Consider the following 15,730-nt stretch of genomic DNA (forward strand, 5'->3'; position numbering starts at 1 on the left):
GGTGTACATATGGAGAAAGAAAGTGATGCGAAAGATTAACAAATATATGGGCAGGGAGAGCAACTGAAAGTCTCAGATCTAGGAAAAGAAAGAAAAATAAGTCTTTGGAATAATATCCTCATCTTATGGTGTTCTCAGATCTACAGATCTACAGGACTAGTCCATCATCTTTTCCAAATTTAGGCATACATATGGATGTTGGCTTTTAGGAAAATTTATGATTGTTATACCTCTGATCAGAAGAATATGTGTTCCTTGTAGCCTGATTCATAAATGACAATGGCATTTGTAGAAGTTTTGATGTTAGATATGAAATGTACATATTAGCTATTTTTGCTGATTTGGTCAAGTAGGCACTTTTTGTAAAAACAAATTTCATAAAACAAGTTTCATGAACTAAAAATACAGTTTCTGAAATTAAGTACTGTTTATTTTATTTAGGAAAGCTCTTTTTACCTGAAACTTAGACCATATGAAATCTATGAAAGGTTCTCATTTTCAGCAACTTAACATAATTCATATTTCTACCAATTCTTCATATGAAGTAAAGGGAAAAAATGCCTAAAAGCCAAACAGGTAAATCTGTGTAACCATACAATAACATATCTAACCATACATTTTTAAAAATAAGAATAATTAATAAACTACAGTACTTCACAAGTTGCACACATTATAATGAGTCAAATAATACTGTTTTAGATTGCAACTATCATTTAGATCTCTGAAACAAGGGTACAATATTAAAACTTCAGTTTTAAGCAGGAGGCTTGATTAAGACTCAGCATCGGTGGAAATCCATGTTGCTGGTACCCACTGAGGCTCTTCCTGAGCCTTCTGTACTGCAGACAACAATTGGGCACATGCATCTTGCAAGTTGTCATTCACAATCATATGATCAAAAAACTGGCCAAACTGAGTCTCTATTTTTTTGGCTAAATCTTCCATCTCTTGTAGGTCTTCATCCTTCAGAGAAAAAAAAATATATTGATGGCACAGACTTAGTGACACAGAAATAATACACAGTTTGTTATACTGTCACATTCAGTTGTGAAGTAGTTTATAAAAACATGTTAAATAGGGGCTGGGATTGTGGCTCAGCAGTAGAGCACTCGCCTAGCATGGGCGGGACCTGGGTTGGATTCTCAGTACCACATAAAAATAAAGGCATTGTGTTGTGTTCATCTACAAAAAATATTCATATTCTCTCCATCTCTCTCTCTCTCTTAAAAAAAACATGTTAAATAAATGCCCTATATTCTATATTACAAAACCTACATTTTTGACCTTTAGTCTTACTCAATGTTTCTCTCATCAGTATTGCAAATTTTAGGAATAGTTTATAGACAAATTACTCCTCAACTTCCCATGTAGACTTATTTTGCTCCAGTATCTACATATTTGAAGCTCTCAAACCATATTTGGCATAAAACCAAAGGAAAATTACCCACTTAAATAAAATTTAAACGTAAATTTCAAATGAACATTAACCCAATAAGAATGACATTATTTTGCAGATACAAAATGACCACTTGCAACATTAGGGTACTCTGACATATTCCTATTGCATTGGGCATACATAAATTACCTTTTGTTCTATGATGACATAATTTACCTATAATATTGTCTATTTCTTCCCTTGTGAAATGATCCTTAAAAGAAGGTCATTTGGCCTTCATTTGTCCCTAATGCACTAAATTCATTGCTGTTGTTTTCTTAGTTGTCTACAACAATTAGAATAGTACATTTTGTTGCCAATGCAATCTTAAATGCACATATAAATGCTGCATAGAAATATGTGGCAGTATTTCTTTACAAGGTAAATCATACTCATGATCCAGAAATAATTTTATTAATTTGTTTAGACGACTACAAATAAGAACACACTTTTTTTGGAAGTGTTGGGAAGGATCCCAGGGCCTCACACATACTAGACAAGTGCTCTACCACTGAACTACATTTTTTAAAATAAACCTTTCCCTTTTTAAAACTTTTTAAATTTTTATTTATTTATTTATTTGTAGTTGTAGATGGAAAGCATTCTTTTATTTGTTTCATTTTTATGTGGTGCTAAGGATTGAACCCAGGGCCTCACACATGCTAGGCCAGTGCTCTGCCACTGAAGTATAGCCCCAGCCCCTAAACTACATTTTTATTTTATTTTGAAACAGGATATCACTAAATTACCTCAAACTTGTCAATCTCCTGCCTTAGTCTTGAGTAGCTGGGATTACAGGCAAGCACCAACACACCCGGTGAAAACACAATTTTAAATGCCCAAAAGACTCAGAGAATACATTCGTGGACTCCAGTCCAAAAGGCAAATTTAATACTCATTGAAAAAATATGATGACAAAAATAGTTAAAAATAAAAGATAATATAAAGCCACTTTGTGCTTACTTTGGCAGCACATATACTAATAATATAATAGTATGGAGATTAGCAATGTCCTCTCTGCAAGGATAACATGGAAATTTGTGAAGTAGTCATATTTTTAATTTCAGTTTAGCAAAATGAATAATATTTGGCTCTTTACAGTAATGTGAATATACTCAACACTATTGAACTATACACTTGGTAAAGATGGTAGGTAGGTTTTATGTTGTGTGTTTTTTACTTCCCCCACACACAAATAAGTATAATATTTTAGTCTAGGTGATGGTTGTAGGGTGCATACAACATGTAAAAATTCATTGAGCTGCACACATAAGATTTATACAACTTAATGTATCATATCTTATGACCCAAAACATCTCAAGTAGACTTAATTTAAATATACACATACATGCATACATATATGTGTGTATGTATGTATGCTTAGTTTCTCTATTATTGCTATCATCATTAATAAGAGTTTTTACAAGGGACTGGGATTGTGGCTGAGCGCTAGAGCACTTGCCTAGCATGTGTAAAGTACTGGATTTGATCCTCAGGACCACATAAAAATAAATAAGCTGGATGCGGTGGCACATGCCTTTAATTCCAGAGGCTCGGGAGACTGAGGAGAGTTCAAAGCTAGATCAACAAAAGCAAGGTGCTAAGCAACTCAGTGAGACCCTGTCTCTAAATAAAATACAAAATAGGGATGAGTGGGGATGTAGCTCCGTGGTTGAGTGCCCCTAAGCTCAATCCTTGGTACCCAAAATTAATTAATTAATTAAAAGTATTGTGTCAATCCATAACTAAAAATATTTTTTAAAAGTTTCTGTGAGATACCTCATATTACAAAAATACATTCACTAAAGCATTTTTAAAAATTAATGTCCAAGTAAAAATAAATGATCTGTTCAAAATATAAATATGCTTGTACATACTCATTTCTGTTTAGCTTTGCAAACTGTGGCATGAGGGTCTTTTAAAAAAAAAAACTAGACCCCCAAAAATAAAAAAGACAAAAAATAAGCATCATAGCATTTACTAACTTTATTTAAATATCTATAAGTGATGTCCAGTAAAAAAGAATAAATTATAAGGGCACTACTCATTAGGAACAAAAATTACATTCTTTGATATGGGGATCATGTAAAAGCAATACAATGATTTTTATTTTCTTATTTATTTTTGATTGAACCATTCTGAGGGACTCTTGGGGAAAGGATCAAAGAAGGGGTGAGTAGGACAATGAGGTCAAGGTCTTCAGCTCAGCCCAACCTGGCTTGGATCTCCTGGCCTCATCATCACTGACAGAAATACAGTAATTTTTTTAGTTGATCTACCTTGAACTTCATGTCCACAAAGTAGTCAGTGATAATCTTGGCATTTTTCCGAGATTGTTTCATGTAACTCAGGCTAGATGGCTTTATAAATATAACATAGGGCTTCAGTTCACGGGTTCGAGCCGCCTGAATATCCTACAAAGAAAAAATTGAATGTACATTTAAAAACCAGATTCCTAACTTCCTAGAGTCAACAGGAATATTCTCAAAACTTCTAAGAAGACCAGAAATAAACTAGAGTATAGACTCATGAACTCCCAATTCCTCAACTCTAAAATAGTAAATGTTTTTTTAATAATTAAAAGGTGGGGTTCAAGAATCAAAATTAAGTTTCAATCCTGGTCTTCCTCTTTCTAGTTATGACTTGCTACATAAAACTTACAAGCTGATTAAGTTCTATTATGTGACAGAATCTTACTGAGAATAGGATCCTATATATGATTTCATTCACAGACAGAAACTCAAGATGAGTCAACTCTGTTTCACCCTCATTTCTCTTTCCTTTTGCTATCACCTCATGTTGGATACTGCTACCATCTTCACCTTGACCACTGGCTTTGACCCAATGAAAAAGAATCTCTCTTCCTTTGATTCTCTCTAGCATACAAAGTATATTTTTAATGTTTTTATTAGTGCATTATAGATATACCTAACATTGGGGTTCATTTTGACATAATCATATAAGCATGAAATATAATTTGCTCTACTTCAGTCCCCAGTACTTCCCTTTTTCCTCCTCTTCTTCCTCTCTGTTCCCCTTCCTCTAGTCTTTCTTCTACTTATTTATAGTTTTTTTTTTTTAATTAGTACATTATAGACATACATAAAGGTGAAATTCACTGTGAGATATATATATATACATATATATATATATATATAACTTATGCTATGTTATTTATATATATATATATATACTTATTTATAGTTTTTTTAATTAGTGCATTATAGACATACATAAAGGTGAAATTCACTGTTATATATATATATATACACACACACATATATATAAATTATGCTAAACATAGCATAGTTTGGACAATTTCATTCCACGATTCCTCTCTTTTCCCATTTATCCTCCCTCCCCCTCAAGCCCTTCCAATGTTCCACTGATTTTTTATGGAACTCTGCACATACACACACACACACACACACACACACACACACACCAAAAAAACCACATTTTCCCCTTCATTTTAGTTTCTGCATACGAGAGAAGACATTCAACACTGATTTTATAAGTCTGGCTTATTTCACTTAGCATGATGTTCTCTAGTTCCAGCAAATGCCATAATTTCACTCCTCTTTTATGGCTGAGTAAAACTCCGTTGTATATTACACTATGTTTTCTTTGTCCATTCATCAATTGATGGGCCTCTGGACTGATTCCATAACCTAGTTATTGTGAGTTATACTGCTATATACATTGAAGTGGCTATATCACTATTGAATACTGATTTTAGTTCTTTTGGAAAAATACCAAGGAGTGGGATTGCTGTGTCATATGGCGGTTCCTTCCTAATTTTTTAATGAAAAATGAAACAATCTCGGAAAAATGCCATACTGCTTTTCAAGTGGTTTTACTAATTTGCAGTCCCACCTACAATGTAGGAATATATACCTTTTCCCACACATCCTCACCAGCATTTATTATTATTTGTATTATTAATGATTGCCATTCTGACTGGATGAGATAAAATGCCAATGTAGTTTTGATTTGCATTTCCCTAATTGCTAGGGATGTCAAACACTTTCATATATTTGTTGGCCAATTTATATTTTTAAATGACTAAGAAAATATGAATCATAAAAAGTGAACCTATTCCTTGCATGCTCTTGAACTTACCCTATGTTGCTCACCCCTGCTCCTCTACATGTGGTCTCAGAGAATTAATAAAGATATGAAAACCTAGGAACCTCACCCTCCTTGTATACATCCACATGTTATTGCTTCCACAAGAAGTTACCTTGATGCATTTATGATGAAGGTCAAAGCAAGAAAGATTCTAAATTTTCTTTATGACCAACTTTTCAGTTCTGTTCTTGTGTCTGACAAGCAAGAGTTCTTCCATAACTGAGAATAAGATGTTGGGAACTGATACTTCAAGTAACAACCTCGTCCTTAGAGAGGGGGGTCTTATAAGGCTAACAGAATAAAATGTCTCAGCTATAACCTGCAGCATATGCATAACACGGGTGATGCACTCATAACTTTGGGGCGATCAGAAAAATTGCCACACACACCCACCTGAGGCTCTAAGTCCATGACACAGACCTTTCCTTCATCAAGGACAGCATTAACAGCATCCACACTAGTGCCATACAGGTGGCCTTTGTACTCACCATACTCCAGCATCCTGCAGGGGTAGAACAAAGGAAACAAGAACTTCTCTACAAGTAAAATCATAGTAGTAACATGAAAATAATTTCCAATAGAATTGAATATAAATATAGAGATTTTATATTTGCTTGCAAAGAAAAGAATTAGTGGATATTCGGTGGGAGAAAATATATTAGAAGACATAGGTCTTAACTATTTCCTCAGATTCTCTAAATTTTGCAACCTGATTCTGCCCCCTTTCCAAAACCAATGGATTGGTGTACTAGTGTATCAATGTACATTTCCTTGCTTAACTCTTTAGTCCAGAGGAATTTTCCCCGAGGAGCTTTAGAAAATGCATTTTAAAAAATGGAGAATGTCAAACATTTTAAATTTCAAACAACTAGCAGCAAGAATTAGCTTCTGAACGTTACCTGTGACTGTACATGAGGTTTTCAAATGTTTCTTTCGACACATAGTGATATTCACGCCCATTCATCTCATAACTCTTTGGGGATCGAGTAGTATCTATGAAAAAGGGGAATGAAAGTTTTCAGAGTCTTCAAAATATTTTGCTTTGTTATCGATATGCATTTGGATAAAGAAGCTTGATCAAAACAAATAAGTGAATACGTAAACAGATAAGTAAAATGCAAAAACCAAAAAGAGGAAGGCTGAATTGGTGATAAGAAAGAAGTTCTCATATCATAAACAATCAATAAACCTTTATTGAGTGCTCAGAGTGTGGAAAAGAATGTATTAGTATTAAGCCAGGATAAGAAGGCCCTAACAGAACACCTGCTAGAATTCAAAACAGGGGTCTGGGGATGTAGCTCATTGGTACAGCACTTGCCTAGCCTATGGGAGAGCTTGAGTTCAATTCCCAGCACTGGGGGGAAAGTCCCTTAGCCAAAACAGACAATGATTAATTATGTGTGGACCCTAAAATTCCTGTATACTCCCAGGTAGCAATACCAACAGTACCTTTTGATTGGATAGTACCTTTCTAATTATTTCATTTCATCCCCCATACTCCTAGCTAGATGAATGTTATTATTTATATTTTTCTGAAATGTAACTCATGCTTTTGGAGAGTAACTAGCTTTCTCACATTCATGAGACTAATGAAAAGCGAGGGTGAAACTAGAACGTAGTATTCTGCCTCCTCCTAGACTACTATTTTCTGTTCTACCAGATTGTCTCAAATTTGAAATGGAAAAAGTCCATGTCATTCTGCAGTCTTGCTCAAATGAAATGTAATAGTACCCAAGTCAGGATGGTGATTATTCTTGGAGATGACTGAAGGGAAAAGTTAGGCCAAGTCTAGATTCAGTCTGATTCTTTGACATGGCTGCTTTAATTTTAGAATCTTCAAAAACTTAAATAATCTTAAATAACACTGGTAGAAAATATAGGAGTTCATCAAATACCTAAAAGTGAGTTACTTATTGTCTGCTCATCCATTTATTCAACTAATGTGTACTGTGGGCCTTCTGTGTTCCAAATATCATGTTAGGTTCTTAGAACTCAGATGAATAATACACAGTTCCAACTCTGTATCCCACATGCTGCAAAGCTAGTTCCTTACTCTCCACTACAAAAATCTTCCTTTATTAATAAAGAACTTCTGTTTTTGCATTTGATAAAGTTTAAAGATGAAATGGATCGATACCTGATGATATCAAAACATGGAAATGACCAAGCCAGAGCTGGAAACATACCCTAAATGATCAAAGTTACAGACCTTCAGGTGGCTCAAAAAAAGGAAATGCCATCTTGGGCTCATTTTTGTTTTTTATTCATTCAAGTCTCTAAGATGACTCCTTCTCCTTTTTTCAGTTGGATTGATATTTTATAAAGTAGGTGACCTTCAAGGATACATAAAATTATAAGAGGTTATGAGGGGCAAGGGGGAGGGAAAAAAAAAAGGGAGAGAATTGAACAATAGCAGGGGAGGTAGAGAGGGAAGATGGGAGGGGAGGGGAGGGGAGGGGGGATAGTAGGGGATAGGAAAGGTAGCAGAATACAACAGTCACTAATATGGCATTATGTAAAAATGTGAATATGTAACAGATGTGATTCTGCAATCTGTATTTGGGGTGAAAATGGGAGTTCAAAGCACAATTTGAGTCTAATGTATGAAAGATGATATATCGGCTGGGGATGTGGCTCAAGCCGTAGCATGCTTGCCTGGCATGCGTGCGGCCCGGGTTCGATCCTCAACACCACATACAAACAAAGATGTTGTGTCTGCCGATAACTAAAAAATAAATATTAAAATATTCTCTCTCTCTCTCTCTCTCTCTCTCTCTCTCTCTCTCTGTCTCTCTCTCTTTAAAAAAAAAAAAAAAGAAAGATGATATATCATGAACTATGTAATGCGATAAATAATCAATAAAAAAAATTAAAATAAATGAATAAATAAATAAATAAATAGATATGTAACCAAGCCTCAAAAAAAAAAAATAAAGTAGGTTAAAGTCTACAAATTAATACATAAGCGGAATAGCCATTTTAAGTTTAAAACTGTTCAGCTAACTTAAAAAAACAAAATATGGGCATTTTTTTTCCCTCACTTTGAATGATAGGTATCCATGCCCCTTAAAATTCTTCTACGATCTGTGGGCATCTTGCTTTTATCTGGACTACTGAAAAATGGTGATTTCTTAGTTTTTGTCTTTGAGACATATGTGATATTTCACAAAACACAACTGATGGGGTGGGACCATAAAGCAACATTGATGGTCTCCCATTGCCTCTGGGAAGCAAGACCTTCCGTTACCTTGGAAGAAAATCTAGTAGTTCCTCAGACTTTTCTGATCAGCCTTAGGTTTAATTTTAAACAATGTTTAAAATCTACCATCATTCCTTCCACAATTACATTTTCTTCATTCAGATTCAATTTAATAATTTAAACTCCTTTTCCATGTAATAATCAAAATTATGAGCTGCATTTATATTTTTGGCATTTCTTCACATCTGTCTCAAATATGTTACACAGAGGGAAGCCTGAAGTTAGAGAAGCCAGAGGTCAAGAAAAGGAATAATATTCTCTTCTCTTTCTTTTCATTGCATTTCTACCACTCCTCCCTCAGTTTTTATAACTCTCCAAACTAGAGTGCAGGCAGAGAAAGGAAAAACAGGTCAGAGAAGTTTCCACTTGACGGATACCAAGGCTGCCCTTGGCTTCCTTTAGACTCATCAGATGTTTAAATCTGGCTCTTTCTCTCCTAGATGAAGTATTGGACTATTTTGCAAACCCTACCACCCTACCATCACCACCCACACAACAACTGGGGCTCACAAATCCAATCTCTTTTCCAGCTTGTCTGTGTAATTCCTTCTATACTCTGATGCATCTGGGAGTCCCTTTTGGTCTTCAACTGAGGCCTCCTCTTGGGCAGGTGCTAAAATAATCCCAGGCTGACATTTTCCCACACCATCTACCCAGATTTGCCTGTCTACACAGGCAGCTATTTCCCAAATGTCACCATTGGCCTCTTGCTCTAATCTCTTGTCCTTTAGATTTTTCAGGAATAATTCTAACATCAGTCTTCTGTGTTTCTCCCTCTACATTCCCTCCATGAAGGGAGCACATATAAAGCTCCCTAAATTAGTCTCCCTATGTCCCTTCCTCCTGCTCTGAAGGGAAGGGGAAACACCACACCCACATGCTCTTCCCACCCACACTGGCCTGGAAGCCATCCTACAGCATGGCTTACTCCAGTAAAAGTGTCCTTAAAATCTCCTATTATTTCTATTCCCACTCCTTTCACTCTGCTTATATGTGCGCCAGGCTTAAATAATTTCTGCATTCCTCACTTAAAAGTTTACATCTTAGTGCCTCAGTTAAAACTTTACCCTCCTTTTACATGTAATAGACTATATATATTAGAAACCTTCTATTTTCTTGAACTCAGGAATTCTAAGTCAAGTCTTTGTCTTTTATATTTTTGCAACCAAACTGAGTTTCTTAGAGTGATTTTAAAGATTTTTTTTTCGAATAATGAAGCAAATAATAATAATACCTTATTTTTTAGAAGTACAGTTCTCAAATATCTTAAAACTTAGAAAATATACTCTGACTGGATAAATGAATATAGAAAAATCTAAAAGATTGCATCTTGGGAGGTGGTAGTGGTGAACCGGTAGCTTATGAGAAATAAAGGACCCCTGGGTAAAAGGTAATAAGAGAATATGATTTTTAAAAACACCATGTGTGGTTTAATCATATTTACAATTTACATAAAGTTATATGTGCAAATATTAATTTTTTAGATTAAAAAAACAGTAAGATAGGCAAGAGCCAAGAACAGTGCCAGGAAGATAAGAAGTACTGAATGAATATTTAGCCTTTTTTGCTAAAATATTTGTTTTCCTGAGAGGTCATTTATATTACTGTTAAGAAATGGAAAGTCACATTTGAAAAGCCTCTCTATCTGAAATGCCAGTATATAGTTAGAAATACTTAGGGACTATCCCTTGTGTCTTACAACAATATGACACGGTTAAGTAAGATTGGGACATTTGAAATAAAGTTTTACCAAAACATGAACTGCTAAAACAGAAACAAAACGTACGTGGCACAGCACTCTGAAAATGGTTGGGATTAAATTCAATAAGTTGTCTTCTCAGCTCAGTGACTCCAACGCCAGAAGGTCCTAAATATAAAAAGAGTCACATACAGAAATCATTAGATGTGCATACAAATAATTATGTGCTAAGGTCATTATTTCAGTCCTTTTATTGAAGAAACTTGAGAGCAAAAGTTTCTTGGGGAAATTATGTAACATCCTTTCTTGTGAATTGATAAAACTCTTGGGAATTTTCTTGGTGACCCGTGGAGTAACCCACACTGCTTCAACATGCAGAAATGAGGTAAGGAATTGCAAGCGCCTGTTACTCCAGTGAACTTTACCTAATGTTGGATGCTGTGAGAACTTGCTGGTCTCATTTAGGATAATCTGAGACATCCTGCCTTTCCTCTTCAAATGAAGTTACTAACATATCACAGTCAGAAATCAGACTTGACAGCCATAGGTTCTGTGACTTAAGGAATTCAAGGGCACATTTCTGACTGGTAGTTAAATCAGCAAAACATGTCTAACGGGAAGCAGGGCTGATTTTCTGAGCACAGAGGGCCCATGCTTAGGATACCTTACTTGCATTAATGCTGTGCTATTCTACCTTGAAATCCTAATAATTTGAACAAACAACTCTTGTGTTTGCATTTTACACTATTCCTTGCAAAGGAGATAACTGGTTCTATGACATGTTCTGCCCTGCAGGGGCCTGCCCTGCTCACAGCTGAACAGAAAATGGCAGTAAGATATAAGCTGCTAACTTTGTAGAGATCTTGATTACAAAAGCAAGACACTCAAGCTCAACATTTGCCTGGTTCTTTAGTCCCCAAAATACAGTACAGAAGACTTCAGCCACTTTTCTGGAGGAAATGGTTACAAAGTTCTTAGGGAAATCAACTTTAAGTGTTTATATTCCTAACACAGACTAATGATCCAGTTTGGGGGCATACAGAACAATGTATACTTACAGAACAACTTCTAAACAGACAGAAGAAATCTCAATTATGACTTTGTCATAATACAACTTTTTATAATGTTCATACATAATATGAACATAATAATTAGGTTTATTAGGTTCATACATGGCATAACATATTCAATTGTATATTTTCCCCAAAGCTTGCTACAATAAAGTTTTGTTTATAAACACAAATATGAAATAAGCTTTTTTTTTCTCTCCCAGTTCTGGAAATTAAACCCGGAGTGCTCTACCACTCAGCTACATTTCCAGCCTTTTTAAAATTATTATTATTTTATTTTTAAGATGGGATCTTCCTAAATTTCTGAGGTTGGTCTTGAACTTGCAATCATCTTGCCTTTACCTCCTAGATCTCTGGGATTACAGGTGTGTGCCACCCACACCCTGCTGAAACAGGCTTTTTTTTTTTAAGGAATTATATAAAGGTCTATAAGGATTTCTACTACTCACAATGCAAGACAATTAAATCTAGAAGGCAACTCCCCAATGACAAGTAGAGGCAGAGCATACTGAGACATACCCACAAGCACTATGAGGCGGTGCTTGTCTGTTGGGCGTCGCTGGTACCTCACCACCTCCTCATAAGGGGCACCCACTGCATTGTAGCAGCTGCCAGCGCAGCATGCAGTGGCATGCAGCTGGCTGAGGTGAGACTTCCTTCGACAAAGGCGCATGCTGCGGCGGAAACCAGCTGGGGAGGATGGAAACACACAGAACATGAGCTCCAGGGCAGGAGCTTCAATTCTGATGAAGCACGTAATGACTGTGATATCTGTCTGAAGTTAGAAAATAAGAAAGAATGTGAAGGGAAAATACCCAAATGTCCCATGTGCTATCTAAGTTGCATCCAGCATCCATTATGTGCCGGGCATTGCACTGGGTGCTGGAGATGTGTGACCAACCAGTCCAAGCCCATCATCTCTTGAAACCTATGTTAACGGAGGAGGAGACACAAAAATGGATGATAACAACCAAAATAAATACTTGGAGAAAATAGTAAGTAGACAGAGTGGCAGGGGTGCTTTTTAAGACAGTTCAAGAATATGAAAAGTTGGCATTGAGCAGCTGTCTGGATGCAGAGATGGAGCCAGTTAAGGAAGCATCTAGGGAAAGAGCAATCCAGGCTAAAGCAACAGAAAATCAAAGGAGCAGAGAAAGGACTGCACTTGCAGCATTTGTGGAAGGCCAGGGAGCCTGGATAGCTGCAGGGCAGAGAGTAATTGGTAGTGTAGGAGGAAATGGGGTTGGAGAGGTAGCTGGAGGCAGATCACACAGAGTTGGTGAAGTGTTGGAATGTGGTTCAAGTATAAGTCATTGGACAGTGGAGAGACAGTTTGTGACTTTATTTGATTTCTGTTTCTAAAGGATTCCTCTGATTGCTGTTGGCAGGATGCAAACTGTAGAGAGTAAGTCAGCCTCAGGGAGAGCAGTCAGGCAGCTACCACCCTAGTCCAGGTAAGAGATGATAGTGGCTTGGACCAGGGGGGACAGGCTTCTCGTTCACATTTTTCAGGTGAATACACTAGAATTCAGATTAACTGGGTTGCTCAGGACTATGTGATCAGTGGCAAAGTTGGACCTCTTCATCTTGATTTCCAAACTCCTAGAATCCTGCTTTGTCTGCCCATTGAATCAAAGAGCTTTCTGGTACTTTCAGAGCTGTTTCTAGCAGTACAACTAGAAACCACATATGTGTGTGTAATATATACACACACTACTATTTGTATTTGTACCTATACATATCGAAAGTCATGAGATCATACCAATGCTTATGAAATGAGTTCAAACCACAGGATTCATTGCAGCCTTCCCCTTCAGTTGCGACTCCCTTTTCTAACAGGAAGAACCCTGTCATTCTGATTCTCAATACATCTACTTATTACATCAGCTAAGAACATCTGTGTTAGATGGGACCAACAGTAGTGGCAGCCTGACAGAAGGTGTCAGCCCATGAGAGATGAGGTGGGCATCTTTGTAAAGGTTATGGAGTGTTAGAGGCCAACAAATGACAACTGCCATCCTCATTTCCTCTGACATTGACCACCTGCATCAGGCTGCCCTCATCCCCTGCACAGATACCCTCCACCTTGCTCTACTCAGGCTCCTCATTCTCCATCTTTGTGCTGCTTCCTACCCTGCTCTACCTTACCTAATGGCTTTGGGGCTGATGATTCTGGAAGTAGTACAGAAAGGTGGCCACTTATTTTTTTAAAGGTCCCCCAATGATTTCAAAGTGCATCTAGGCTTGGGATCCAACACTCTGGTTTACAGACTGCAGCTCTGTGGTTCTCTCTCATCTTATGAAGAGGGAAGTCCAGAGTAGCTCTAAATGAGAGATACCTGGTCCCTTCAGAAAGCTCTGCCAGGTGACAAAACATATAGAAATGTGACCATAAAAGGAGAGTTTAGTAATTAGAGAACTGGTCTCTTCAGAAGGATAAATAGTTTGTGGAACAGACTTGGAGACAATGAAAAGAAGTATGTTTCATAAATAATTAGGAGATACCTAGTGGAAATTAGAAGACTAACAATGAATAATTAATAGATCAGAGCACTGAGCAGAAAAAGTAGACAGATGGAAAACAGGACAAGGAACAATTTTGGAAACATCCACCAGCAAAAGAAACTTTCAGCAGAACACCAGGCTGATATGAATACCACTTCAAAATGATTAAGACTCACCTCTTATTAATCATCACTTACCAATAAAGAACTTTTGACCAGAGCCAATAAATTCCTCCTTGTCTGGGACATGGAATGGCAAGAACAGAATATGAGGACAAAGAGAAGTTTACTTAAAACCAATGCATGAAATCATCTTCAGATTGTCAAGTGACGTCGTTTTATTAGGTGGCAGCACAGTTGACTTGATTCTTGAGTAGCTTTCTAAGATTGTTCTCAGCAATTTCCATCCTTTTATTCTCACTCAATAAACTATAGAAAAACATTCTTCAGAACTTCCATATTATACTGAACTATTTTTATAGTATGGTTTAAAAAAATTAGGCTTGTTTAAAGATATAAGAAAAGAGATGAAGCCATAGTAAAAACACAAAAGCTGGGTATTCATTTTTGAACATATCCTAAGAAAACTGATTTTTAAAAAGAAAGAAACTGGCTTTTGTCTTTAACTTGCTGATACAGTGTTCTTACAGGTCCTATAATTAATCTCTTTGCTAAATATGAGCTTTTATTTTCCACTTAATTAATATTCTATATAAAATTGGTCCTTGCTCTATGATAGTCACTTGTTTTCTTATTGCCGAGAAGCTATAAGACTAAGTAAGGAAAATTGTGCCTGGGACCTGTAGCATATAGAACTAGTTCAGAAACCTGTTTCTGCTTCTTCTGAGTCTTTGGACAAACTTATAAACTCCATAAAAAATGTTCTAAAAATGTCATTTCCAAATTATTTGTACTTAAATTTCTTGTCATCTATTCAACTCTGCTTTGCTCATTAAATAACATATAAAAAACATTTGTTCATAGGATGAACTGACAGACAGCCTTCTTTTTCTTAATCTTTATTTAAAATTTTTTTTAAATACACATTTTAAAATACAAAAAAGACATACCAATATCAGTTACATCTGCTGGTAAGTACATTTTTCATCTCAATAAGTTTAAAAGACAATGTCTACTGAGGGACAGTTTAATAATGCTTAATTACTTCCATCATTTATATTTATTTACTTATTTGCAATACTGGAAATCCCAGGGCCTTGCACATATTAGGTAAGTGCTCTAATCATCATTCATTTTAAAATGCAGTCTATGAAATTGAGTATTTTATCATTGATTTCACCTTTAACATATCTACTTCTCATTCTAGAAGTTATCCTGTCGATTATTCACTTTGTGGCACACTGAAAGACTTTAAATAGAGCTCGGTCTAGTGTGCCCAGGAAATAAAAATGAACAATTACCTTCTGAAAGTTCCTCTGGGTATTTGGTCAAGTGCAGAAAGAAATGTGAAAAAGTTAAGCCAAGTTAGCCATCAAATACAGGCAAATGACAGCATTCATGTCACCATTAGCAAAAGTTTTAACTTGGGTAAGGCCTAGGACACTCATCTGACCTCACTCTACCCCTGAGGGACAACCATTTTTTCTGCAAGTTGCCTCTGAGACTCTCCAT

General features: G+C 36.2%; 1 protein-coding gene across 1 annotated transcript in view; it reads right to left on the reverse strand.

Annotated features, from left to right (window-relative positions):
- Window positions 1-771: 771 nt before the first annotated feature.
- MPP4 (MAGUK p55 scaffold protein 4) overlaps window positions 772-15,730 on the reverse strand; it is a gene marked incomplete at both ends in the record, with an annotated part of 48,208 nt that continues 33,249 nt past the window's right edge. The window contains 8 exons of the mRNA XM_081262393.1: window positions 772-963; window positions 3,715-3,849; window positions 5,960-6,068; window positions 6,466-6,559; window positions 10,612-10,692; window positions 12,114-12,284; window positions 14,297-14,338; window positions 15,520-15,534. Of these exons, the coding sequence (XP_081118519.1) occupies window positions 772-963; window positions 3,715-3,849; window positions 5,960-6,068; window positions 6,466-6,559; window positions 10,612-10,692; window positions 12,114-12,284; window positions 14,297-14,338; window positions 15,520-15,534 (839 nt within the window). The remainder of the gene's footprint in view (window positions 964-3,714; window positions 3,850-5,959; window positions 6,069-6,465; window positions 6,560-10,611; window positions 10,693-12,113; window positions 12,285-14,296; window positions 14,339-15,519; window positions 15,535-15,730) is intronic.

Source organism: Spermophilus citellus, assembly GCF_964194105.1.
Source record: "Spermophilus citellus genome assembly, chromosome: 11".
NCBI classification, from domain to species: Eukaryota; Metazoa; Chordata; class Mammalia; order Rodentia; family Sciuridae; genus Spermophilus; species Spermophilus citellus.